At 44.8% G+C, this 26,514-nt stretch overlaps 2 protein-coding genes and 1 non-coding gene across 3 annotated transcripts in view; all 3 read left to right on the top strand.

Annotated features, from left to right (window-relative positions):
- The window catches only part of LOC140214351 (spermatogenesis-associated protein 20-like), a 46,993-nt gene extending 33,370 nt beyond the window's left edge, over positions 1-13,623 (top strand). The window contains exons 9-13 of the mRNA XM_072285723.1: positions 340-532; positions 5,955-6,123; positions 9,031-9,239; positions 10,974-11,173; positions 13,056-13,623. Coding sequence (XP_072141824.1) covers positions 340-532; positions 5,955-6,123; positions 9,031-9,239; positions 10,974-11,173; positions 13,056-13,316 — 1,032 coding nt within the window. The 3' untranslated portion in view covers positions 13,317-13,623. The remainder of the gene's footprint in view (positions 1-339; positions 533-5,954; positions 6,124-9,030; positions 9,240-10,973; positions 11,174-13,055) is intronic.
- Positions 13,624-15,741: 2,118 nt separating this feature from the next.
- On the top strand, positions 15,742-15,833 carry TRNAI-UAU (transfer RNA isoleucine (anticodon UAU)). Its single transcript is given in 2 exon segments — positions 15,742-15,779; positions 15,798-15,833. It is a non-coding gene; the product is annotated as a tRNA-Ile (tRNA).
- Positions 15,834-16,448: 615 nt separating this feature from the next.
- On the top strand, positions 16,449-24,525 carry LOC126526457 (uncharacterized). Its single transcript, XM_050174371.3, has 6 exons — positions 16,449-16,647; positions 16,934-17,027; positions 17,145-17,250; positions 21,256-21,460; positions 23,137-23,327; positions 24,250-24,525. The coding sequence occupies exons 1-6, from the start codon at positions 16,503-16,505 to the stop codon at positions 24,307-24,309; spliced, it is 801 nt and encodes a 266-aa protein (XP_050030328.1). The 5' UTR covers positions 16,449-16,502; the 3' UTR covers positions 24,310-24,525.
- The last annotated feature ends 1,989 nt before the right edge of the window (positions 24,526-26,514 follow it).

Here is a 26,514-nt window from a genome sequence, read left to right as displayed (position 1 = left end):
CTAACCAAAATGAGCTTTTGGCAAAATCCGTAAAAGGTGCTTTTGACTGATTGGGCACTTCTGTATTATTTTTGTGAAGACAAATTCTTGTTCTCGCGAAATCAAGATTGATTTCATTGTCCTTGGCGCTCAAACTGCCAAATAGAATTTTTTTTTTCATCAATGTTGAACACGGTCACCGGACGTGCCCGACCCAACCTATCCTGGACACACCTGTCCGTCTTCATTTCCTCTTCACCGCAGAAATGACTAACGTAGAGCTTTGAAAGAACACTGAACGAGCCTGAACTAATTTAGCATTTCGTTATAGTGACCCTTTGATTCTTGCCGTAACCACAGGATCCTCATGACGAGCTCAAGAGGAAGAACGTGCTCATGGTGCAAGAGTCGAAGGAGTCGTTGGCCACGTGCTACGGCCTCGAGGTGGACGTGCTGGACTCCTTGTTGGAGCGGGCGAGGGAGACCCTGTTCAAGGCGCGGCTGCGGAGGCCGAAGCCACACTTGGACGACAAATTCCTCACGTCGTGGAATGGCGAGTGCCACAGTATTCTCATCATTCGCATCCTGTTCCTTTGGTCACATAGTGACCAAATTCACTTCAATTCAGTTTATTCATCACAATTACACGATGTTGGGGGCACCGACACGAAGGCGTTACGATGAACGATTAGAAGAAGTTTGTGCCCCCTGGTGGCGCGTGGCAGAGTGCAACATTGACGTGCATGTAAATTTGTACCCTGCCGTAAACTGCTTATGCGAGTGCATGGCACTATTGTTGCCATCCGGCAAGAAAGAGAGTCCAGTCGCATTTTTCAGTTTATTATCTAATTTATTTAGTTACACCGGTCGTGATAGCAAAGTCCCTTCGGTACACGGCACACACATAAGACAAAGCGTCACTACATTCCTCGCTCTTGTTCTGCACGATGCACATCTCAAGTCTCGGTCATCTCGCAGCGCGTCACGTGAGACGGCTCTGCAGGTGCTGGTGTTGCTCCGACTGTGTGGTATGGCACATCGCTTTGGGGCACTTTTCTTTTCTTTTTGTAAGTTGTTTTTTTGTTGGCCCGCCGCTGTCACCACTGTGGTGTAGATGTGATTAGGGAAGTGCTTACCTGCGTGACATATAGGACAATCTAATTGTGACAGAGGGGCCTGCAGAATGCATAACATGTGATCATGCATCACGTACGCCCGCTGCTCTCAACTTGCCCAAGCCGACCAATTTGCGATATCATTTGGAATTGAACCAGACTTGGGATCCTCTGTTAGAGAGATTTAGATTAAGGGATGCAAGCTGCATCCAAATGTCAGGGAGTGCAAACCACTGGGTGTACAAAAGAACCCAAAGCGAGCACAAAAGAGCGTGAAGGGCCCGCATTGGAGTTTGCATCCCCCAACGGTTCGGTGCAGCTTGCATTCCCTAACCTAAAGCTCTCTACTAAAGATCCCACAGTCTTGGCTCTGGGCTCAAGTAAGTTGCATTCACCCCGTGTTTGTTATTTCTTCTTTGTCGTGTGAATGCTCACTGTAGATGTTCTCTTTGCCTTCATATGTGACTGGGCCAGTCACTATTAGGGCCATCATATGAACCCACCACTATATTCGTATCATGCGGGCACTTTACGCTGTCATATAAGGCAGCAGCCTTTTGATTTCTCAACCTATTGTTCTCAAAGGAGCTGCGTTGGCACTACACCAGGATGCTCCATGATATTGTTGAAATGTTTTAGAAACTTGACAACGAGCGCTTGTGTCACTGCCACCATTAGTACCAGTTTTGTACTTCTGAAAGTAACCAAGCTCTGACAATTGAGGCAAACAAATTATTTCTCATTCCAGTTGTAAAATCTGCACAGCTGTAGCGAAATTTAAAAATCGACTTCATTTATGCCTTGCAGAAATTTTAAATGCCCTTTTTCAATTCAACATTTAAGAAGTTCAAACAACCTCTGAGTGTCCTACCTGGGTGAAAAATTGGTGGAACATCCATCGTTTGGAGGTGATTGGCATTGTTAATGCGATTAGCAATTTTTCTTATGATGGGTATGTAATTGGTAATGGTATGTTTTACATGTTATGATGATTAGTATGATGATTGTTTTATCCCCATGCCACATCTTCATGCCATCTGTGAATCACGAAACCTTGTGGGCACGTCAGCAGACACGGGAAGTGGTGATATTGCTTCCAACCACAATGCCAAATGATGGAATGATAACACGACACAGTGTATCTTGTTCTAATCAGTGCACCCCAGTTGAAACTCTGTAGCAACCCCCATCATCCCTAGTATTCTGGCTGTATCGTCGTTGCAATGGCTATCCCATCCAAGCGGCCGCGCTCGACACAGAGGTGTCTATCGCTTTAACACTTTCAGCATAACTGACGTACCGGTGTGTTTCCACGTTTGACTCGCCATGTTCCTTTTGACATTCATTTTGTTAGATAGGAATGTGAGGACCACACCAAGAGAGAATTGCCATTTTCATTTCTATGCAACGAAAAATAAGTTGTGTCCATGTTCCATAATATCCCAGAAAAAAACAAAAACCTGATGCTGAAGCTCCGTCAGTTCCTAAAACACCTGACACTGAAAGGGTTAATATATATGGGGCTGCATACTAGGGGTGTGTGAATACTGGAATATCGCCGAATCGAATATCTGCTGTTTGAATTTTTGAACATTCGGCATATTCGGTGTAGAGACCCTCGCAGTGCTGCATGTCGCGTGCACTGCGAAGGCGCTCGCACTTGATGCTGCACAAGCGGGTGTCTCACTTAGTTTTTTTTAGCGCGAAAGAAGCGCTGAGTCTGTGCAAACGGGCCGCCCCGGCTGACACAATAATGAACTTTGTTTCTGCGACCGCTTCTGCCCTGCTGCATGTGCTCACCAATGTCTGCCCAATGCAGAAATCACACGTACTGTGCGAACGCCGCTAATCGCAGTATGGTGCCGCTTCCCCGAAGGCCGCCGCTGTTGTTACAAGGTTCACACAGATCGACAGGACAGATGAAAATGAAAATGCGACGCGAACAAAGACAAAGGGAACATCAATGAAAATAGCACGTATTTCGGAAAGTGCAAAACCACGTGCAGAGATGGAGCCAATTAGCGGCCAGGTGGTTTGTAGATTGTGTTGGATTCATGGCGACAAACTTAACACCGCTTCAACTGGCTTCAGCAGCCGTCAGTCTAACTCATACGTATGATCTTGGAACCAGTCACTGGTGTTACCCATCACCCGTACGAACATATTTTATTTCATTTCATTTATTGTACCTTCAAGGCTTGAAGGCATTACAGATGGGAGTGGAACGAAATACAGAGCATGTGCAGATAACAGGGTATAATAATAAAAAAAAAATAATTTGAATGTGCGGATTAACAAAAGTATTCTTCAATAGTAGTTCTAAAAGCAGATGTATCGGTTATGTTAGCAATTGAGGCCGGCAGATGATTCCATTCATTGGTAGTTTTAGGAATAGATTAATAAAAAATAGGTTCGTGCGACAGTGTGGAACGCTCAATTTATGCCGATTTATAGCAACAAGCATGCCACGATGGCTTGCAGTCCGTTACCACGTTGGCCAGTGGCGAATTTTTGTCACGGCCACACTCTAGGCCATTAGACCTAATCGGTGATGGTGACCGTCGGGCGTCGTTGACTGAAGTTGCGGTTTGGGGCTCGATCAATGCATTTCTATTCACAGCAGTCACACGACACTCGGAAACCAGGCAAACCACCTCTCAAATGAAATCGAATATATGGGATGGCAACAAAGTTGCTCACGGCCGCCATCTTTGCAACACCGTATGACGGCCTCTTATTCCTGACATCGTTCATAGGTGCCCATCGGTCTCTTTTTGTAGCTTTGAGCAATCCATCTCAAGACAATCATTGGATTTACCTGGCAGCCACAAATTGGTTATGTGGCTTATGAGCTGACTTCCAGGTGGCATACATTTGTGACGTTGGCAGATGGAGGAAGGGGGCAGGAAGGAGGGGGGGGGGGGGCGTCGTGCGGACCTGTCGTTACCCTCCTGGTTTCAGATTCTTTGACAGGGGGCAGATCACACGGAACTTAACAGGGAAAAGGTGCCAGCTCCTTACCATCGGTGCCGACAGCAGTCGATCCGCGGAAAGGTGATCGAGTCACGTATGATGTGCGGTCCGCACTTTCGTCTGTTGTGTAGATTGCCCTTATAATAACCGACCTACCGTAAAGATGGGAAAGGCCTTCTGTATTTTGTTGGAAGAAAACTAAAACCAAAATTTTCTATGAAATAAAAGATTGCTGTAAAAGCACAAGTCCACTAATCTGAGAACCTCATTCGTATTCATTACAGCACAACGTCACTAATTTTTCAGCTTCAGAGGGAAAAACAGCACTTGATTCTATTCAGCAAACATTCTATAGATAAAAAAAAAAAACTTTTCAGACCTTCATATACTAGACCTAAGCTGTAATCAGTGCCTGCATACTTATCTTGAGTTCCATTTAATAAATGCAGACCATACTGTATATCTTCGTTTCTGTGTACTTAAGTTACTGATAGCTTGTTACATTCATGTTATGGAATGCTAGAAGACCATCAAGCACGTGCAGCACCATCTTTTGTAGCAAAAAGTTTGTAAGCACTGAATGTTGTGATATGTTTTCTCATATTCAATATTCACTTTGATATTTGGCTTTCTTTTTCTTGATTCGATTTGGTATTCAATTCCAAATCTCAGACTTCGATATGACGAAGTTGTACTTGCAGTGAAAAATAATTTCACAAATTCCCTGAACATTCCTGGAGGATAGTGTCTTGTCAGTAAGCACTGATAAACAAATTGCGCGGAGTTAGTGCCATAATAGCGTGGCTGTCGGTTATTAGCGTCGGCATATGTGGTGCAGGTCGTGCCGAGAGCAAGGTATCGGCGTGGCTCATGGCGTCCAAGATTTGCATGTGTTGCATCGCGTGCCGCCGTAAATCTTGGACGCCGTGGCTGACTGCGCTTTGGATGGCTTGCAGGCATCATCAGATGGCACCCACAAATTAAAAACAATGATGTAAAAATATAGATGTTTGTCCTGAGAAAAACAAAAATTCATTTTCGCCAGGGAGGCGGAGACGGCAAAGGAGGTACCTCCTTCGCAAAGAGACAACTACATGAAGTAAAGTTCATAGGTTTATTGGTGCCACACACGCCCAGGCAAACATGAACAGATTTCACTTGATGTCCATGAACCTTCGCTGTCACAACGTGAGCTAACGCTTTGCACCGTGTCTCAGGAACTTGAGATTACTCAACCATCTGCACTAGACGTGCGGGAACACAGTGCGCTTAAAGGCACCAGCCATCTTGGCTTGGGCTTTGCACTTGCCAAGGATTATTATCGCCAGGATACGGCACGTGGCACGCGCATGGACAGCCATGCGCAGCCAATGCAAGGATAGAGGAGTAGACACGTGCTCTAGAGGGAGAGGGTGCGAATTTTGTTGAATCGAGGTTTGTCATATCACGGTGTGACTATATTCGGCATTCGCACACCCCTGTTACATTCCCCTTGTCTCCCCTTGGCACATTCGTTCTTGGGGATTGAATGGGTACATACCAATATCACATACTCGGTGCCAAGGTTGTCTGTTCGGGCGCATACGCAGTGGCCCGTGTTGTCTGCACACAAAAATTAAAGAAAGCTAATTGCATTAAAAGTCACTTGCACTAGCTTCAGTCATGTTTAGTTAGTGATATCATCACATGCACATTGCTTTGCTTTTTGATGGTGACTGTTTTTCGCCGGATTGCCGCTGGTATCGTTTTGTAACATTTCGGACATTGAACGATATCGTCTACCGAAGCATTAACTAGACTCCATTTGCTGTGTTTGGGAACTTAGGGCTTTTTGGGGGCTCATTCGCAACAGGTGGCCTGTTTGTCTCTTCTGCCTTTTGCTCGCAGGGCTTATGATATCCGGCTTTGCAACTGCGGCCCGGACACTGAACCAGCCGATCTACCTGGACCGAGCCCTCAAGTGTGTGGAGTTCATCAAGAAGCATCTCTACAACCCCAACGAGAAGACTTTGATCCGGAGTGCCTACCGAGGAGCAGACGACTCGGTTGTGCAAGTGTGAGTCACGGGCACGTTTCAGCTTGTCTCATGGTCACACAGTCTTTCACCCATACAGTTGACTTCCATTTATCTGACCTCGGTTAATTCGACTTTCCACTTATAGAGGTACCGACATAATATTTTTAAAAATATGTTTTCTTTCTTTTGCATTGGATGAAGGCCCTAGACCTCTAAACCCTAGAAAAAATATAGTAGCAGGCCTCAGGGGGGCCGTTAATAATTCAATATATAATAGCTGTTGTACGCAGTTTTGAATTAGGAAGGAACAGCGCCAACTAAGACAATCACAAGTGGGGAGAACGACACAGGATGGCGCTTGTCCTGTGTCGTTCTCCCCACTTGTGATCGTCTTAGTTGGCGCTGTTCCTTCCTAATTCAAGTATGCACCATCTAGCCCAAATGAATGTTGTCCTGTACGCAGTTTTGGTTTCGTTTTTCAGGAGGATACTGTGTCATGCCATAGGTCCACATTCTCTGTGCCCGCCTTAAAACTTCTAAACAAAGTGTAAATGTAATGCACACCCAATTTTTTAGCAGTAAAAATGGTCACTAGTCTAATTGTGTTGCACAGTGGCAGCCAGTGCCCTAAAGTCAGCTTTGCCGCAATATGTTTGTCATATGCGGTAAAACATACATACGTGTTGAGCATAGGTCTCCTCTAGCCCGGCTGTAGCGGTGCATGGCTCAGCCCTATCTTCGAGGTAATCTGCGGTAGTTGCAGAGAGGGGGGGGGGGGGTGCGAGACGTGATCAGCGTTGCTACATGTGCTCTGCCTTCCTACCTGTTAGCGTTAGAGGTCGCGTAATCGCAAGTTTCGGAGATGTATTGAAGCTAGAAGCAAACGAAGCATTCGCGCCTGGGCTCTCTGCCTGCGCTCATTGTCCCACTGGGAGTAACACTAGCAGCTGCGGTGGTGAAGTGTACGCAAATGCGTTGCACGCTTGCTGCCGATGTGAAGGTATCGTCGACACAGCAGGAGACCGTACCTTTGGTCGGCAGCTTTCAAATTCAACAAAATACATATTTTTTTGTTATTGAAATTCGTTTTTTCCAATTGCCCAATAACTGAAAATTTATGGCCCCTTCTGTGTAAGAAAAATTCATTGGTGAGTGTACCTATTTGCATAAAATGCCAAGTTTCGGCGTAACATAATTTCTGTGTAACAAAGTAAAGTGCCGATTTTATCAACTATGTCCTTTCGAGGTTTAACTGTGTGAAATATTCATAATGATATAAACGGTAAGCACTGGCACTCGCTTCCACCCACAAGTTAAGTGTGAATGCATCCATTTTGTTGGGATTTCATTCAGAACTGCATAACGTCGATCGTTCGCTTGAGATGCGCCCTGCTTGCTGTTTGTAGGTGGTGCAAGCATTTGAGATGAATGCGTTCATGCTCTAGGTGAGTCGGATGTATGGAAGAGGTAATGTTTTGAGGCACTTTTCCAAACCATGACACTTTTTTGCCGGTGCCTGCACCTATAGTATTATGAACTGTGTGTAGAAAAAACATTTTGCTGTAATCAATATCATCTTGGGCACTGCTTCAGTTTAGTTAGTGTAGCCAACAAAAATTTTTAGCTTTTTTTCTTGCATCAAAGTTTTATTGTTCACAGTGTATGCCTGACAAGGCTCTTGATTGCAAGGAGATATTTCCCATTGACTGCATAAAAAAAAAAAAAAAGAAAACATCGTAGAGCTCGACATATGCAAGTGTGCTTGGCTCTGTAAAGGACCAGGATTAGGTTTCAGGTCAGTCCAGGTTTAGGTTGAGATGTTGCTGCGAAGCTATTCCTCGGGGGGGAATTGCCAAAAAAAAAAATTGTCAGGATAACTCGTGCTGGCTCACCAGTACCGAAGACGAGGAACCTTGCTTCTTGTGCACTCATGTTACCCTTGCCAAGGTTGGCATGATTGCATCCATATTGTCATGTGAACGTGACGTACACACTCTGGCAGATGGGTGATGACTTGCAATAAATGTTTCCTCTCTATTGGACGAATGTGTGCTCAATAAAGGAATGGTACAATTTGGCCAAGGCAGTGGTAGTGACAGCATGATGATGGCCATAGAGCTGATTGGTGCGTCTTATGTTTGGGCCCTATTCATACTGCACTACTGGGCAATCCAGATCAAACGGCTGTCGTATTGCAATAAATTTTGGAAGTTTCTACTTGCGCAGTGCAATGAAGTATTAACTAAAATGGCAATGCAATTTGCTGTAAATTTTTTTGAGTCTGTACTTCTCAAAACTTCAAAGCTTCCTCCAAAAGTTTTGCCTCTGAATACTGGCTGACTTCTGGTTCTGCAGTCACAACATGACCCATAATATCTTTAATGTGGAGAAAGTTAATTGCTATAAATTGGTTAATTAGTAATTGTGTTGGCATTTATTACACAGATTCTGATGTTCACCCCTACCATGAAGCTGAATCAGCAAAAATTATCATTTTGTCTCTAATCTCCTGTATTTAATAAATTGAGACAGTCGTTTAGGAGAGAGGTGGTAATTGTAGTTTTGTTCATAGGCCTTTCAAAACTATTGTTGATTTCATGGTAATATGTTCATTTCTAGAACAGAAGGTGAAGATCAAAGTTCCAGTTCTCGAATTTTACACTGAAACCCCAGCATCATTAAGCCAGCGTGATTCCACAAATTTCAGTGTACTTCTTCATATTTGTACCTTTGTGGTCCAGGAGAGGTTCTTGAAACTTGCCAAGTTCAGTCTTTGACTCCTTAATAATACAACATAGTCCCTCTTTGCAAACAAAAATATACACTAAACCTGAGCAGATGCCGTCAGATTTAATGATGTCATACAGCTCAACGTATTTTTCTTTCTTTAGAGTCCCTTTAAGTAAGAGTCTTGCAGTTATAACCAGCTGCCTTTTCCCCCCATAGGTCACAGCCCATCCGAGGAGTGCTGGAGGACTACGCCTTCATGATCCAGGCATTGCTGGACGTGTACGAAGCGTCCTTCGACGTGTCCTGCTTGATGTGGGCCGAGGAGCTGCAGGACATGCAGAACAGCCTCTTCTGGGACACCCAGGACATGGGCTACTTTCTCAGCAGTGGCGAGGATTCCACGGTTGTGCTGCGTCTTAAGGACGGTGTGTAATGGCTGCCAGAGGGTGTTTGTGTGTGGGAGTTGCAGTGGACCCATTTTTAAGTCAACTTCTGCGCAATGGCCTCGCCAGGATATCTCCAGTTTGGGTGTCAACCAAGCCCAGCTTTTGCCAGCAATGTTTAAATTCTTATCGACTCATGTATTCCTCCATTGCTCGTGCTGTGTTTCCCCTCCCTGAGCACCCATTGCTCCGATAGATGACAAGTTATCTCTTCTCCGCACAACATTGTTGTTTTTCAGGATGGGATTTGTCATTAGGGTGTCCGTGCACCAGTCGCAAATAGGCTTATCTATACGAAAACGGAAACTACATAAAGAGGTCGCCAGTGATCAGCATCTAACAAAGGTGACCTTCCCAACTCCACTTGTTTCAAAATCTCGACTGGGATTGGAGGTAAAGTGGGGGATCTTAACTGAAATTGGAAGTCACATGGGGTCGGACAATATTCCAGCTAAGATTCTAGCTCACTGAACTTTGGGTATCGAAGTTTCCACAGTCAGGGGAGCAACAATCTGCCAGATACCTGAAAGTGAGTCTGTGGATAAAATGCTGCTGATTACATGGCAAACATCACGAGGACTGCACACTATGATCCGCTGTTGAAGGGCACACCTAATTAGTATTCAGAGCAACATAACTCAAATGTTAGAGCTTCACAGGAAAAAAGTGCTTGATGTGACATGTTAGGCAGACCTATAACGACAAAGCATTATTGATGAGGCTTTCACGTCAAACCCGAGCTTTAAACAGTTGCGAAATACTAATTTAATGTTCCCTCTAACAGTTAGCCATACTGTATGCACATTTAGTCTGCACTGGCTTTAATACATCTAAAAAATCTCACTTTGGTTTAGCTCATGACCTCGATGCCCTTATGAAATGCATGCGTCAACATTGGCTGCCTTTATTATTCCAGGGAGAATAGGCAGATAGTGAACTAAAAGGGTCATGCATGGTTCGCTGAATGTAGGCTTTGAAAGGTTTAGGATGAATTTATTGTTTAGCTAGAGGGCTTTCAAGGGCTTTTGCCCATTCAAAAGAACAGTTGACTGGACAAGCTGGCACTTGTCCATTAATGCCACACATAAGGAACTAGTTGTAAAGTGAAAGAAGGCAAGACAAGCACTATGTGCCAAGTGAAAGTTTATTGGAAAATAACATGAAATATGTGCTCCAAACATTTTCATCTTGTAATGGGCCAGTTACTACAACTCACACCCATGGAAGAACACACCGGACAAAGACAACAGAGCTTGACAAGCAGGACAGCCTCTAAATAGGATTGTGCATCATCGTCTTTGTCCAGCATCCATGGGTTTCAGTTGTATACTTGGCACATTGTGAGCCAAATGAACACCTACTGTACTTATTGCGAAGCATGCAGGAAAGATACAAAGAAAGCAGGAAAATTATGAGGTTGTCTTGGAACATGGGAAGCACAAGAGTGCGATAACAGTGTCGAGAAATATTCAGGTCACTGGAAATTGGCTTACGCATGTGTTTGCATGTTTAGCAGTAAAAAAAAAACACCTTGATGTCGCACTTGCGTCAGTCTTGGTGCATTGGGATAGTGGCGGTGCTGCTTCAACGTGTAGCACTCCACATGCGTAACTTTGTGATAAACCAGCCGATCGGTATATTTGGGCAAACACGTTAGGTTGCGCTAGTGTGTTCCGCGAAGGCAGTGTGACCTGGCGGCGCCTTCTCTGCCCGCAGACCAGGATGGGGCTGAGCCGAGCTCCAACTCGGTGTCCCTGAACAACCTGGTGCGGCTGTCGGTGCTGCTGCAGCGAGACGACCTGCGCGTGCGTGCCGAGAAGCTGGCCTCCGCGTACAGCCAGCGCATGATCCTGGTGCCCCTCGCCCTGCCCGAGATGGTGTGCGGCCTCATGCGGCTGCAGGCTGGGCCTCAGGAGGTGAGCCTGCTCGGCCGAAGCCGTCCGCCGGCCAAAATTGTAGCGCTATTGCTTGCAGTTGTGACTAGCTTGCACCAAGTGTTGTTGTCTGATTGGGAGTGACAGGTGCACTACATATATGTACTGCAGTCAAACCTTGCTATGACAAAGTCCTATTTGACATGAAGATACCTCCGTTATACCTGACATTCCTTATAGGCATATATTCATTTCGCACTGATGTCAATGAGAAACATTTTATATTTACTTCATTGCGTCTGGTGATTTGTTATATTTGTGCTCGTTCAATTGAGGTTTGACTGGGCAAGGAAAAGTTTGAAAACCAATAGTGCCACAAAATTTTTTTAATGCAGCTTGGTACAGCCTGCATGTACACTTTCAGTTCCACATGGTGGAGCTGTGTTAGAGCAAATTTTAATGTTTTGATGTTGCCATGGTCACAACACTTTTGCTTGTGACTGCACATGGCAAGTTCCTTCACGGCAGAAATATGCAGCGCAGGAGAGTTTTAACTAGAATAGTAATGTGATTCACGGTGCATTTTGAGTCTGTATATCTCAAAACAGGTACACGGTTTCTTGTGCGTGGTTGTGCCTAGCTTGCCAGCTGATTTGGATTGTGCAATAGGTGATGTCCACATCGCAACATCCTACGACTTCTCCTTCAATGATATGGACACCAATCTCGAAGGTCGTACTTTTGCAGAGTGCAGGCACCGGAAGTGATTGGAGATGTCACAAACATGTTATGGTTGCCATGTTTCGGACATTACTTATTGCAAACATACTGCCTTGAATTACAATTAGATAGCATTACTACTCATTATTGATTAAGGATTGTATCAGCAATTATTGCTCAAATTTTGATGCTGGTGTCCAAATCCACTCCCCAGCTATGGCTTTCTGGGGATAACAGAACCAGATCTCAAAGGCTATGCTTTTGCTGGTTGCATACGCCAGAAGTGATTTGACACCTGGGATCACATCATGGACGCCATGTCTTCAACACCACCCATTTGTCATGGGCAGTAAGAATTGTGATCTCATCTTGAATCGCACATTTTGGAGTGATCAGACAGTTTTTATTTTATTTATTTAACATGCCTTACAGGCCAAATAGGGCACTGAGTAAGTGGAGTTACAATATTGTATTAGAGGTGTGAGAAGCAAAATGAGAAAGGGAATATCATTGTACAATAACTTAGTAAATGGTTAATAAAGGGAAAATCATGCCAGTAAATGGTAATATGTGTTGTCAAAAAAGTAATGTATGCAGTAAAATAAGAGCAAGTGTTATCATTAGACACCTTCAAATGGTTAGAAGTTTAGAGCACCTGGAAGCAACTCAGCAGAATAAAATTACAGCAAGACTCATCCCACAGTGACTGTCGATGGTAACGTATGCGATGGTAACGATCAGCGTTCGAGCAATGTAGCGACACCCCGTACTTGTGAACTCATGCTTATTTAACATCTGCGGTGGTCATTCTAAGACTTCCATTACTTCGGCTGTATGCGACATACTCCGGTATCATCCCACTTTGCTATGGCACTTGCTTGCAGAGGTTGCTCATGAGCATGGCGGAATAACAATGACTGTATGATGCCGATGTAGTGATGACGATGGAATGACGAAGAAGGAATAATGTCAGTGGAACGACAAAGGCGGTATGGCGACAGGCAGGCAGGTTTGCAAACAAAGACGAAAAATTCGGGCACAGGTTGTCGCAGAATGTCTGGAAATCTGAAATGGACACTTAAATACTTATTATATGTATATGTGTATATCAGATGCATTCAGCAATTATGTGCAGTCAGTACCTGAACTGTTTGACTGAGATGGCATACTGCTCTTATTGATGGCTGGCTTCTTGTTTGGTTAGGTGGTGATTGCAGGACCCCGGGATGATCCTGGCACAAAGGAACTGCTGTCCTGCCTGCGACAACACTTCTTGCCCTTTGTCACCATCATTCTGGCTGACCAGGATCCCAAGAACCCGCTGCGCGAGCGGCTGGAGAACTTCGACAGCTACACCTGCGTCGACGGCAAGCCTGCTGCATACGTCTGCCAGGACTTCAAGTGTTCCAAGCCAGTCACAACTGCGGCCGAGCTCGAGGCGCTTTTAACTCCTAAGGAGACGTAGCTACCTGTGGATGTAGCATTTTAGCGTTTTGGGCATGCTGTTATAGGGCACACAACACAGCTATAGCACAAACTTGTTTAGTAGGTCAAGAAATAGTTCTTATGCATAGTCTATTCCATGTTTTTTCTACTTCATCTGTTTGAGCTTTTGTTTTTGATGTGTCCCAGGATGTTGGTTGTTGAGGCGATTGTTATGCCCTTGTAGCGTGTTTTGGTGGCCCAGTTTTTTTGGGCACTCGTTGCACTGTTGTATAGAGAAGTGTCCTTGGCAGTGGCAATTGAAGAATAAAGATTCAATTTTTTTCCCACTTCTCTTATTCAGTGTGGCTTACTGCTTGAAAGACTTCTGGTGTTCTTATATGAAAAGTATACAGTCGAACCTCTTTATAACAAATTTGCATCCACCACGAACATATCTTCGTTCCAAGTATATAGTTGTTACATGCTGATATGGTCAAGAAATTTTAAAAATTTGTTGCTTTATATCGAGGTTTCGTTTGCTTACACCATTTTGAATTTTTTGTAGCACTGGTGCATCTAGTGTGCCTCATCGTATACTATATGTGACGGTAAAGCAGACGTTTTGAATCTTTGATAGCATCATGTGTGTGTTATGCAGCAGTATCAGTTATTCCAGCTGTGGAAGTGTATGCTTGTAAATTGCAAAGCAATAGACGGCATGTGGCATGATGCCATTTTGGAGTCCTGAATTTATAATGTGAAAAATAGTGAAACAAATGCAGACAAGAATAGAATACGATGGACACAGGAGCAGTGCTTGCTGTCTTCCAATTCTTGTCCATGTTTTTTTTTTTTTACATTATGTAATTGCATATAACTAGCCAATCTCTCAGACATGATGGAGTCATGAAGCCTGACGACTGCTTTGATGTTTGTGAAACTGTCATCATTCCAACTCTGCGTTTACTGCAGAATGCCACTCATAATTTTTTGCCTTTGTACTTTATATCCTAAACTTGAAGCCCTGTTCTTGCTGTTACAAAAACAGTGACCATAGCTTCTGGAACTGGAATTGTATGTGTGGCTAGCTCTTCCCATACATAAATTATGTTTTGACCTGAAATGGTAGCTAGTGTCGTTAGGGTTCTATAGTAGTGTTGACATTGTAGTTTAGGGCAAGAGTTGGCAAGAGTGCTGGAGAATTGTGTGCGTCCACACTGTTGAGACAATGGCCTAACATTAATCTTGTACTGCAGTTAGCCATATTGCATTTTGCCAATATATATAGTGCCCCGATTTCCTGGTTGAAGTGTTTGCAGTGCTAGTATGTTCTTGAGTAATTATGTGTGTGTGCCGGTGACTGCATGCACTTGTGATCTTGGTTAACCCATAACTTCCACAATGCCAACAACAGTGCAAGGGTCTGTAGGTTGCCTGTGCTACAAATTGCCATGTGTATTTACGAGTCAGAAACGTGAAGTGCTACATATTATGTGAAGTGGTTGAAGCAATGGTTTGTTGGAATGAGTACAGGCCAACGGGCCACAAATGTTGCGAGCGCGAGCCCACGCACCTTATCGTAAGCACATGCAACAGTAATTTAATCGCGCAATAAAGCTCCGAACCATTTTTCTTTTCTTCAATGCAGTCTGTGCTTGTATACTTTGATATAGATGACTGGCACGCTTTGTCATCGCACAACATTCGCAAGCATGGCACTCACGGCGGTTAAGTATTGCGAGCGTCTTCCTTACGGCGAGAAGACTCTCCAAAAGCGCGAAGGTTAGCTTCACGGCAAGGTTCAGACTGGTGTAGCAGAAGTCGCGGGGGGCTTTTTTCGTTGCTGGGTGTACGTCGGACAAACTTTCTCGCGCCAACTTCACTGCACTGAAAGTATAATTATCGAAGTCCGCCTGCAGCGAATTTGCACAAGTAATAATCATGGTAAGTAACCGAAGCATCAAACCGAACATTGCTGTCGTGAGCAGGCGATCTTTGCCGACTGTCATCGGTGTCGCATGGGCTACAAATCTGCGAAACTTGACGTATCGAGGGTACCGATCCACGACACATTCGTTAATGTGTGTTGAACAAGCTCGAATGAGGGGGCCAAAATTTTATGGAAGAGCGAAGCAATAAGAAGGCGGCTTGCATAAAAAAAAAAAAAAATCGTTTCGCTAGTTTTATCGCGCGCAGAGCCAGCTACGCATTTTTTGACAAAGGTTGCGCTTTCAAAAGCTTTCTTTGGAAACGATGCGTGAGAATGGTGCAAGGATCGTTAGACGAGGTCTGTCGAATGTAATAAGAGTGACACTCCGCTCTCAGAAATATCGAAGCTGAAAGGACGCAGAAACCTGCCAGCATTTGGTGCTAGAGCAAGCTGCAGGATGATTTAACGGCAACGCAAACTTTTGAACATTGGTGCATTTCAGTTTATAACGGCTTTTAGAAAGCCGGTCACCATCTCCCCAGTGGCGCAATTGGTTAGCGCACGGTACTTATAAGACAGTACTTGTGAGTTATGCCGGGGTTGTGAGTTCGAGCCTCACCTGGGGAATGTTTTTTTTGTGCGTCCAAAAACTTTACTCTTATTTTCTAATTGCAGAAACAGTACCTTCGACCTCATATACGACTAGATTGCGTCTTAATTTCTTGTAAGAAAATGCAAATTGTCTCAATGCAACACAATCCGCGCATGTCATCATTGTAGAATCTTTTCCATAGGTTTTATAAAGCCGCGCGGAAAGTGTCTTTTGTTATTTAGTTTCCACGAATAACAGTCATTCTCACTTCACTGTGTGTCCAGTCTAGGCTCATTCTCAGAAAAAAAAATAGAATATACTGGCAACCGATGAACTAAAGCGATAATTTAGAAGCTCTAGTCGTGAAAAATGTGCGCAGTCCGAAATATTTACGCGCGACTTGCTTTATTACAACTATCACAGGGTACATCTGATGCGAATGTAACCATTATGATAGCACAAAGGCGTGTACCTATGAGTACCAATTCTACTTTTCGTGCATGGATTCCGCCGCAGCCAACGTGGTCGCAGCAGATGTCTGTTATGTAGTGAAGGACACGGTACACCCATCGGTAGATCTTCCTTTGGGTGACGTCACGTTTCCCAGAAGGCTCTGCGCGCACACACGCTCGCGTCGTCCACAGCCTAAGCCTATCCAATCTGATCCGAGCCAAAGAGCGCAATCCGAACGAAAGTTGGCCATCATGGCGGAAATCATAGCCCAATCCGTATCTGAAGACTACTCAAGCCACCAGGCACTGGTCGCGCACGACGGCGAAGTCGAGGTGCCGACAGTCTACGAGATACGTTTCGCCGACGACCCGACCGAAAGCACACTACAGAGGAAATGTAAGTAGCGAGCCCCCAGGTCCGAGCCCGTCCTCGACCGTTTGGCGCCATTTGCAAGGGTTCGCGTTCCCCCCCTTTTGAGCTACGTGCAACCGTCGCGGCAGCTTTCGAAAAAAAAAGTCGCTTTTCATGTGGCTTGCGAGCTTTTCGAGCGTCTCGCCTTGCTTAGGTAGCGGCTTAGACGGCAGCGGGTTCGAGCGCACGAAATTTGATTCTTGCGGTTGAAAGCGAACGCGCTGAACAACTCGTGACGTCGTTGTGTGTGTGTGTGTGTGTTTCTCTTCAGGGTCGCCCGCGGTCACCGAACAGTTCATCCTACTTCGGCACGAGAAGCGACGCTTCTTCAATGGCAAACGAAACACCACCAAGGCATTGTACCAGTACGTCGCTGTTGCGATTCCTTTTTTTTTCCTGCTCGTTCGCCCTTTTCCTAGCGCGTAACATTGGTTCGCTGGCCTGTGTGTGCCTTTCGATGAACCGTCGTACGTGTTCCGCAGGCAAATCCTGGATGAAATCGGCCTCGGAGGCGTCGTGTCGGCCGACCAGGCGCGCAAGAAGTGGAACAACCTAATGGCCAAGTACCGGGTTGAAAAGGCGGAGATTGTAAGTAGCGACTTTCGTCGATTCCGCGTACAGACGCTGAAATTTGCGTGTGAATGAGCGTCGGTTCTCGATTCATCGCCGCATTTGAGGATGCTTTCACTTTTGGGTGACGGAGCGTCTGGCGTTCTTGCCCGCTGACCAGCCAATCAGCACTTTCGAAAGTGACGTTCTCCAAAGTGAACCACCCATAACACGATTTTCCTTAGATTGTTCGTAAATGAAGTGGATGGAGTCAAGAATAGCTGTTGTGGCCACCTAGACTGGCTTGCTAGCCAGGTAGCAATTGTTTTTGCAGAATAAAAGTGCATAATTCAGGTAAACATTTCAAAAAATATTATTTATGGCCCTGAGTAAAAAAAATATCTTTTCATTCATTTGTATTGTACTCTCATTGTGTGGTAAAGGGAGAAAGTATGCACAGAAAGGCAAGGAGGTTTACAAGCGGTAGTTCCAGTTGGCTACCTTGCAGGGGCTGAAGGTGGATAAATATGAACATGTGGTCCCTGTAGTCACATTTAGATTATTCTGAATTTATGTGCAATTCATAAAGAAGATAAGCCCTCCTTGCTCATGCAGCCAGCATTGTCTTTCTTTTAAATTCAGGTATACGCTTTGAGTATTTATTTGGAACCTCCCACGCTGTCTAAGGAACTGAATGCATCTGCATGTCTGTCTGAGCTTCCCGGGGTCACACTATAGAAACAGTCTACACCCTTTGGAGTGTACCTTTGTCCCACAATGATAATTGTCACCTGTCTTGTTTGCATTTTTTTTTTAAATTGTGCTTACTGCTTTCCTGTCAAGAATGCTGTTTCATGGTGATATGCATATGCTGTTTGTGACCCTGAAAGTACCAGGTGCACGATGTCAAGGGAAAGGCTCTGAAGATTAATTTTTTAAAAGCAAAATATGCTTCAAGGGTGCACTTTTCTTGCACTCTTAAAAAGTATTGCACCCTTTGGGGCTTAAAATTGTCCCACAACAAATAATCGTCATCTGGTTTGTTTGCTAGTGTTTCCTTTCTTCAAAACTCTGGGCGCTTGCTACCTTCCTGTCGAGAATGCTGTCATGCTGATAATGCGCATGCTGTTTGTGACCTGGAAGTGCAGGGCATGCAGCGCTAACCTATTATGACCCATAATAAAACTGCCAGGGCTATTTTGATCAAAGTGTCTGAATAATGAAAGAATATCACGTCTTGAAGAAATGATTGAGAAATATTTATTGGTTCCCAAGCTACACTGCTGTGCTAAATATAGTACACTGGGTGCATGGGATTTCAATGGCCAAGGCACTTGTCATTGTGCTCGTATCTCCTTGTATGACATTTTTTGAAGCACAAAGTGGCTCTGCAGTTCTCACATCTCCATGATGCTCAGGTGTGACAAAACATCGGCATCACAACTGCTTCCCGATTTTTTTCATGGTAGTGACCGTGACCATTGGCCATGAGCGTCCAAACACGCATATAGTGAAACCCAGCAAGCATGGCAATTGTAATGCCGACATCACGAGTGCGGCTAAGGTGTCTTTAATAATACTATACCAGTGAAACGATTTTGGCAGAATATTGTTACAGGCTTTGCTGACCTACATTAACTGCAGATGTTATTCATGGTGAAAGAATCGGTGTAGTCATCATTGCCTTCCTCTTCATCCTTGTCTTCAGCTGCTTCTTGCAGCACAGCCATGATATCACTGTCCACTTCTATGTTTTCTGCATTCTCAACTGCATCCAGAGCATTGAGCAAGAGACAAAATGGCTTCCTTCTGAAGAAGAACTCTGTATCCATGCTGGAACACAACCAAAAGAAGTACCAATTTGTAAGTGGTAACGCCCAGTGTACTATGTCAAATACACCAAACTTTCGATCCGTGGTTTGCTCTTTGAAGTAAGGTTGCAGATTCGGCAGTTTGTTTCCAACACTCTGAACATCTGTACTAAACACAGTAAAGAGCACAAAGCAAATATATAAAGCAGGTGAGCAGAAATAAATAAGCGAATACTCACCCCAACTCGCCATGAGTCCGCAGTTTTGCTGGAATTGGTATGAATGAAACCATAGTTGACCCTGTGTGGATGGATGGATGTTATGAGCGTCTCCTTTGGAACGAGGTGGTGGGTTGTGCCACCAAGCTCTTGCTATTATACTGCCTAATGTCCTACCTGGGTTAAAGAAGAACCCCCCACCCCCTACGATGAGTTCCCATAAGCAAATTTTCTGACTCCCTATTGCGAACTTTGTTTTTGTAAGTCTCAGTTTTTTGTCGCTTCCATACTTCCACTAATCTTCCCATCGCCTCTTACTAGTCTCCTATTGCAGACATGTTTACTTTCCCCCTGCCCTCGCTGAACCCAGGGGCTTCAAGGAGGCCAGCGGTGCCTAAATCGACCGCTGGGCAGATATCTTCACATTCCAATAAAACATGCTCCATCGTTCCCCTAGCTTTACTGCAGCAAGCACATGCTTCTTCTTCCTTATATCTCGCTTTATAGGTGCGTGTTCTAACGCATCCTGATCTCGCTTCGAAAAGTAATGAGCTTCCCTTTTAGTTATCGTATCATTATCATTTCGCTTTTCCTCTTAAGTAGTTACTCATAGCAGGTTTCTTTTCCATTGCCGCCACCCATGAGATTATTTCAGCCTCCGACTTTCCGCTTGACCTTCTTTCTTGCTCTCTTGCTCACCCTACAGGCCACATACTTGCTGATAAGCTTCCTAGTTCTTTTCCTCCACTGTGAATCAATGTTTTTCCTGTACAGATACCTCAACACTCTCCCAGTCCACTGGCATGAATTAAACCTGACTACTATATAATATCAGCTGGTCCACCATCTTTTGTTTGCACACAATGATTGGCTTCAATGCTACTATCACTGAGTTCTACATTCAGGAATGTTGCAATATTTAGCATTGCATCGCCGAGGACTTCATTTTCAGTGCAGGGATGCCTTTCATCTCCAAATTGTTTCTTTGACTATATTGTTCCAATTCAATCAATTGTTTCTGAATTTCTTCAAGTTCCTTGCCTAGCTTCTTGTTTTCCGTTTGACAGATGAGGCTTTGTTTCTGCATGTCTGCGAGTTCTTGGTGAAGGTTTACAGTTTCAAGCTTGAACTCTTCAAAGTTGTTATTAATAAAGCCCATTGAGGCTACTATTGACTTTACCTCAGCTTTTATGCTGTTATTGGATCGGTCATTATTTCTCATTTCTGTTTTCAAGTCGGACAAAGCATCGGCAAATTTCATGGCCATTTCAACCAGGGTTTTGACCACTTCCTTTATGGATCCTGGCGCTTTTTCACTAATAGACTTGATGAAATCTCAGAGAATGTCAATCTTGCTGGTTTCCATTATGCGAGGCCAAAGTTTGTCAAAACATCAAGTAACAACCCCACAAAATGAGAGCACTCCAGCAGCTGCTATATGGGAAACAAGAAAATGAGAGTGGTCTCCAGCCCACCTGCAGATAGGAAGGGGAGCAGTTCAGCACATGTCGATGATTTGGCTGCCTGGATCACTCTGTAGTATCCATGCTCGCTGCCAGTTTATATGCATGGCTTTGGTGCCGCCAGGAGATCTATGGTCCAATCACCGGGGTATTCACTTGCCACATGCAGCTTGCCAACAATACCATGGCAGGATTGCCTGCAGATGGCAAGGGCAGCGGTTCAGCAAGTGTTAATGATTCGGCTGTGTAAATTCGTTGCGTAATTTTGTAGAGAACAGAGTCTGTGACCCACACATCTGTAGTGGCTGTACAGATGATTACTTGTGTGCAATGTCGCTGTGCCTTTTCTTGGAGGTGAGATAACTGCGGTGCACAACTAGGTGGTCTGCAGTCTCTGGCATGTTTCATTTCAGCATGTGGAGCATGTCTGCATTGTGTTAAAGAGAAAGGTGCTGCCTTATCTGTTGTCGCATAGTGGTTCTGTAGCGATGGCACACTTATAGTCGTGGTAAAGCTAGAGTCTAGCAACATGTATGAAACCGTGTCTTGCAGGAAAAAAAAGAGCGCGAGGGAGACCCCGTGCCTGAGGGCCTCATCTGGCCGTACTACAAGCTCATGGACACAGTCATGAAGGACATTGACGGCACGCTGTCTGTGCTGATGCCCTCGCCACAGCCACGCGTCCAGTTTCTCCAGCAGCGATACTCCATCCCCAGCATCCAGAGCACGGCAGACGGCGAGACCCTCGTCGAGACAGGTGCGCTTCACTCACGCGGCAAACCTTGCCGAGGTGGTCTTGAAGAGGTTTCGCTGTTGTGGGCTACTTGGCACACAAAAATGCCCCTGTAGTTAGGGTTAGGTGCACTGAAAAAGACCTCGGGTTGCTGAAGTTTATCTGCAGCTCCACAACTGCTGTGTCTCTCACAGTTAGGGTGCTGGGAGCAAAGGAAGAACAAATGTAGATGCCCATAGAAAGTTTTAAGAATAGTGCACATGATGCCCCATACCCTGCTTGCAATCTTTTGTACTCATGAGCATTTCCATTTTTCTGTGGTGCATATTATTTTTGATGCAATTATAAAGCAGCCTTGCCTTTCACAGTGCCCCTATCGAACTAAGTTAGCACATTTTTTTTCAGTACACAGTGTGCATCTGATATAAACTTTTGGTAGCTGTTGCCAAACCCAAAATACAGTAGAATCTTTGTAAATGTATATTGCTAAAGTGGAATTAAATTTGGTTGGTTTTGCATTAAGGCAATGCAACAAAAAAACTAATTAAATGGAACAGTGTTTTTTCTAATTCTGACTAAATGGAACTAAGAATATTACCGAATATTAACAGCATTGCAAATATGCATTTCTATTATGCCTTTCCCGACACTATAGGGTCGATTCACCGTGGTTGTGGTACCAACGTCTGTGCGCTTTGATTTTGCTTACTGTAACCAATGACAGCACTTGCAGTGCACTCACGCTGGAGGCAAAGATTAAAGTTATTGACTTCAAGAGAGGTTGCTTCACAAAGGCAGCTTTTTAAAACTTTTTATTGCAGTTGCCGTACTTGTGCCATTCTAACGCGCACCTTTTTTGATTAAAAGGTGTGTTCAAATTTGCATGCATGTTACAATCGTAACTAATTCGTAACGAAGCCGATTCTTACTTAAGGTCAACACAAGGTAGTAGCTAGCCACACTGCGAGGAATGGGTCGTCTGAAGAAAGTGGTGCTCGGCCACATTGCAAGGTGGCCCATGGTGTGGGGAATGCCCTCCCACAGGCGATGGTTGCACGAGCCTCTGGAAGTGTAGCATTTCTAGTGCAATAAATGGAACTGAAGGCTGCTTTCTGTGGTCAGCGAAAAGGAGGTGCTATCGGACTCCGATGGCCACTAGCTGCTAAGATTGAGCAGTGTGTGCGAATTGTTTCAATACGGTACGTGTCGACTACGTTTTCGTTATTTGATGTGCGTGGTAGAATCGGCACCAAGTTATTTTTTTTATATATATTTGGCTGGTAACATAGCTGTGCGTTACAGTCGGCGACACGGTAGAATCACGCATATGTGGTACATTTCGTGCTCTTAGCTGTAGTCAGCAGCTGCGTGCAAGTTAAGGTCTTGCCAGCAGTATTGTAATCAAATCTGCCACACCTGTTATCTGCTGTTGGCAATAACGCATCTGTCATGCTCAAAAGAGCATCTTGTGTATCCTTGAGCTCAGTCTAAGCAAATGGAACTCCTGATAAACAGAACTTATTTCTCTGGTCCCTTAAGGTCCCATTTAAAGAAGGTCCACTGTGTTTCATTGGCTTCAATGTTAGTATTTCTTGCATTTTAAGGTTGGCATGGCTGTTAATATTACTCCTATTGTTGAGATATGTTATTGGCTTGTAGGAGGCTACTTCTTTAGCGCAGCTGTCATTTTGTTTCTACAGAGGTCTACGAACCCGTGGAAGGTGGCGTGGCCCGAGCGCTGCAGTCGATGCCCACCCCACTTGCCTCGCACCTCAACTCGGCTGCGCGGAGGCGCATCCGCCGAGAGCTGACCTTCGAAGAGCGCCTCCTCAAGGCAGTTGAGGCAGGGAACGATACGCTGGAGAAAGTGAGCCGCACAGTTGAGACTCAGGTGAGGAAATGCCCACCTTGTGTCGGACACTGTTCAGGATTTTTGGACTAAGGCAGAGGAAAGTGGCAAATCTACCAAAGAAACCTGGAAATTGTGGGAAGTTTGTATATGCTACTTTACTCATTCACAAGGAAAATGATAGTATTTGCTCCACACTGATTTCACAGATGTGATATAAAGTGTGTAGTAAGTAACAAAGGGTGCGAGTGAATGTGCAAGTATGGAGAGGAGTGACTGCCGATGAGATTGAGTGTCGCGAGTGGGAATAGGAATGAATGCCAGTCAAGGTGAGTACAAACTGATGGTGATTAGTGATGGTGAGCTTGTGTATGAAAGTGAGTCACTGTCGGCGAGTGTGAATGCACAGGTATGGACAGAAGTAATTGGGACATAGGAGCTGTGGTCGGACTGCATCCCAGTGCCTTCTAGCAGCCTCAGGGGGAAGCAAGAAATTGCATTATGTATGTGTGCAAACCAGCGATCACGAATCAATGCCTTCTAACACTGAACTACAATGTACACTGGGGCAAGGACAAGAAACGACGAAGACAACTGGTGAAATTCACAGTACGTATCTTGAAGCACCAACCAGCCTGGTCTCCAACCTTGTTGCCTTCTGGCAGATTTGCGGCTACCATAGGGCGCTGTGATGCAGTTTGGTCATAGCTCCCATGTTCTGATTACTTTTTCTCCTCACCTGTATATGAGTATGTATGTGAACAAGTGGATGCGAGTATGAGCGCGAGTGGGCGCCACTAAGTGTGAGTAGAAGTGATTAATGCGAGTTTGCGCAAGTAGGAATGTGACTAGGCACACAGCCTGCACAAATATTGGTCAGTGTGAGTGTTGGCTCGGGTTTCAGTATGCATTAGTCAATCTGCTTGTTGACTTAGTCCAGTTTTCCAACTTTTCTTTTGCCCAGGGGAATGCCCTCCTGTCTGTTCTGCAGCGGCTGGCAGACGAAATTTGCAAGACGACGTAGTGCCCGCTTGGCCTGCTTTTGCGATCACCACCCTGTGCCACCGGCCAGCTGTGCAGGACAGCTGGTCTTTTCATTTTCTTCAAGGGGCATTAAACTGTGTTTGTTGTTTAGAGAAATGCACCAGTCATTCCACCTCTTTTCTATGTACACATTTGAGAAAGTTTTTTGACTCGCTTGAGCATTAAAAGTGCAGTATTTGGTTGGCGTTTGCTTGAATTTGGGGTTCTCGCTTCTTACACCCTTGTGGCTGCATTTGCATGCTTTGGGCACAGCTGGACCTCTGTCCTATGTTTGTGAATGCAGAAGGCCGTTGTGGTCGCTTACGTTGCGGGTACGGGTAGTGTCAACTTAAGCAGAAATGCAAATAGGAAAAGAACTGGCCTGAACACGGGTTAAGTGTAATTACAAGAGAATGCGATGTGCAAGCACGTTGTAGCAAATTTGTAATGTAACGTTCGGCTGGTTCCTATTGTGCTTCGATTCAATTTGTGACGAGGCCGAGGGCATTCTTGATCACAGACAGAAGACGCATGAACTAGACGAAAGTGCGAACGCTTGCCAGAGCAACGGAGGTTGCAAGAGGAAACACGTTGCCGTGCCTTCTGTTGTAAACAAATAACAAATTGTAAACAAATAACACATGCTGACGCATGTGCCGTGTCGGTGCCTGCATGGTGTTGCAAAAGTGCTGTACTCAATTCTAATGTAGCACCTTTTTTTTTTCCTTTAATGACGCGTATTGGATTTATAAAGTCAGAACTGCAGTAACAAGCTATTGTTGGCATTAAAAATTTCTGTAATACAATCCAGTCCACATGCTGCTGTGGGGTATAGTACAGGAGCGCAGAATTTGGGAGAGTTGGTTTTGCATAGCTACCTATAGTAGCTCCATTCGTCTGCGCGTTTCGGGTAAAAAAAACTGTCGAGGTCGAGCTGGGTTTGTCCCTGTGCCTTTTCGTGCTTCTTGGTGCAGTGCAAGCAGCAGCAAGTTTATTCTGGAGAAGGAAGTAAAACATGTTGGCAGCTGGGGCCTTTAAATATAGTTTGGGCATTTCCGGTTAGGATTCAGGATACTAGGATGGTGCAAAAGAGCTTAGAGTATCAAAATCTGGCGAATTTTTGAGCTTTACAGGACAAAAAACTACGATATGATTTGAGGCACACTGTAGTGGGGGACTCCAGATCAATTTTGACCATCTGGGGTTCTTTACGCACAGCCAATGCACTGTACACGGGAGTTCTAGCATTTCACCCCCGATAAAGTGCGGCCGGGATTTGATTCCCCACCCTCGGGCTTAGCAATGCCAGAGCGACTACACCACCACAGCAGGTAAAGTATGAAAATCTAAGTGCGTGCTACAATTTAGGACATCAACTTTCACGGCCAGAAACAGAAAATGCAGATGAGCTTTACAATAGAGGGCACGTTAGAATAGGTAAATACGGGACGTTCTGAGGCATGAATGAAGCAACTGTTATGAATGCAGGTAAACTTGCAAGTGTAAAGATGCCTTCATTGTTTTCAATTTGTTCGCGTTTGGACTTGCACTGATAGTACTGGTTCAAATTTAACCAACTGCATGAATACGAAAAAGTTTAACAAAACTTGACTGTGATGGAACATGTCGCCGCCTCTATTTTTTTCCAATGCCGGTTCAATCGCTAGCTCCCCAATGGATGCCATTGGGTGCCTTAGTTCAGCGAGTTGTCGCGATGCGACGCTACCCAGATGGTGCCACTGGTATGACTGCTTTCGTCGCGATTGCGTCGCTGCCGTTCTGCTAGAGAAGCGGTAGATGCTCTGTCCCCGCATCTGTCAGGTTATCACGCATCTGTCTTCCTCCGACTTCCATCGTAATGTGCCACCCAGATGGTTCTCTCCCCCGTAATCGTAAAGCAGGCACAAACGCTAGTCGACCGGGGAGCAGGAAAGGATGATAGGCGAGAGCGGTGAATAGTCTGATCGGCCGCATCTGGCTGGCATTGAAAGAAATAGAGGAGCCGGCAGAATTTTGGAATGGAATGTGAAGCATTTATTAACCTCTTTGTTACGATATCAAAAACTTTCAGGCTGGCATGTCAGTGATCTTGACAAGAATTTGATGAGGTTTGTTGCATTTAAAAGAAGGCTCAAGTCCACCAACTGTCGGAAGATTTTTTTTTAAGAAGCTTTTTTTGTGGAGAAGTTCTCAGCAGTGCAAGATT

Source organism: Dermacentor andersoni, unplaced genomic scaffold (genome assembly GCF_023375885.2).
Source record: "Dermacentor andersoni unplaced genomic scaffold, qqDerAnde1_hic_scaffold ctg00000039.1, whole genome shotgun sequence".
In the NCBI taxonomy this organism is placed as follows: Eukaryota; Metazoa; Arthropoda; class Arachnida; order Ixodida; family Ixodidae; genus Dermacentor; species Dermacentor andersoni.
This window is presented reverse-complemented; position numbering and strand designations above follow the sequence as displayed.

Bases quoted from the DNA above. Each gene is read 5' to 3' on its own strand.
- LOC126526457 (XM_050174371.3), top strand. From the start codon at position 16,503: ATGGCGGAAATCATAGCCCAATCCGTATCTGAAGACTACTCAAGCCAC. The intron at 16,648-16,933 runs GTAAGTAGCGAG...GTTTCTCTTCAG, and splicing joins AAGCACACTACAGAGGAAAT to GGTCGCCCGCGGTCACCGAA. The intron at 17,028-17,144 runs GTACGTCGCTGT...CGTGTTCCGCAG, and splicing joins ACCACCAAGGCATTGTACCA to GCAAATCCTGGATGAAATCG.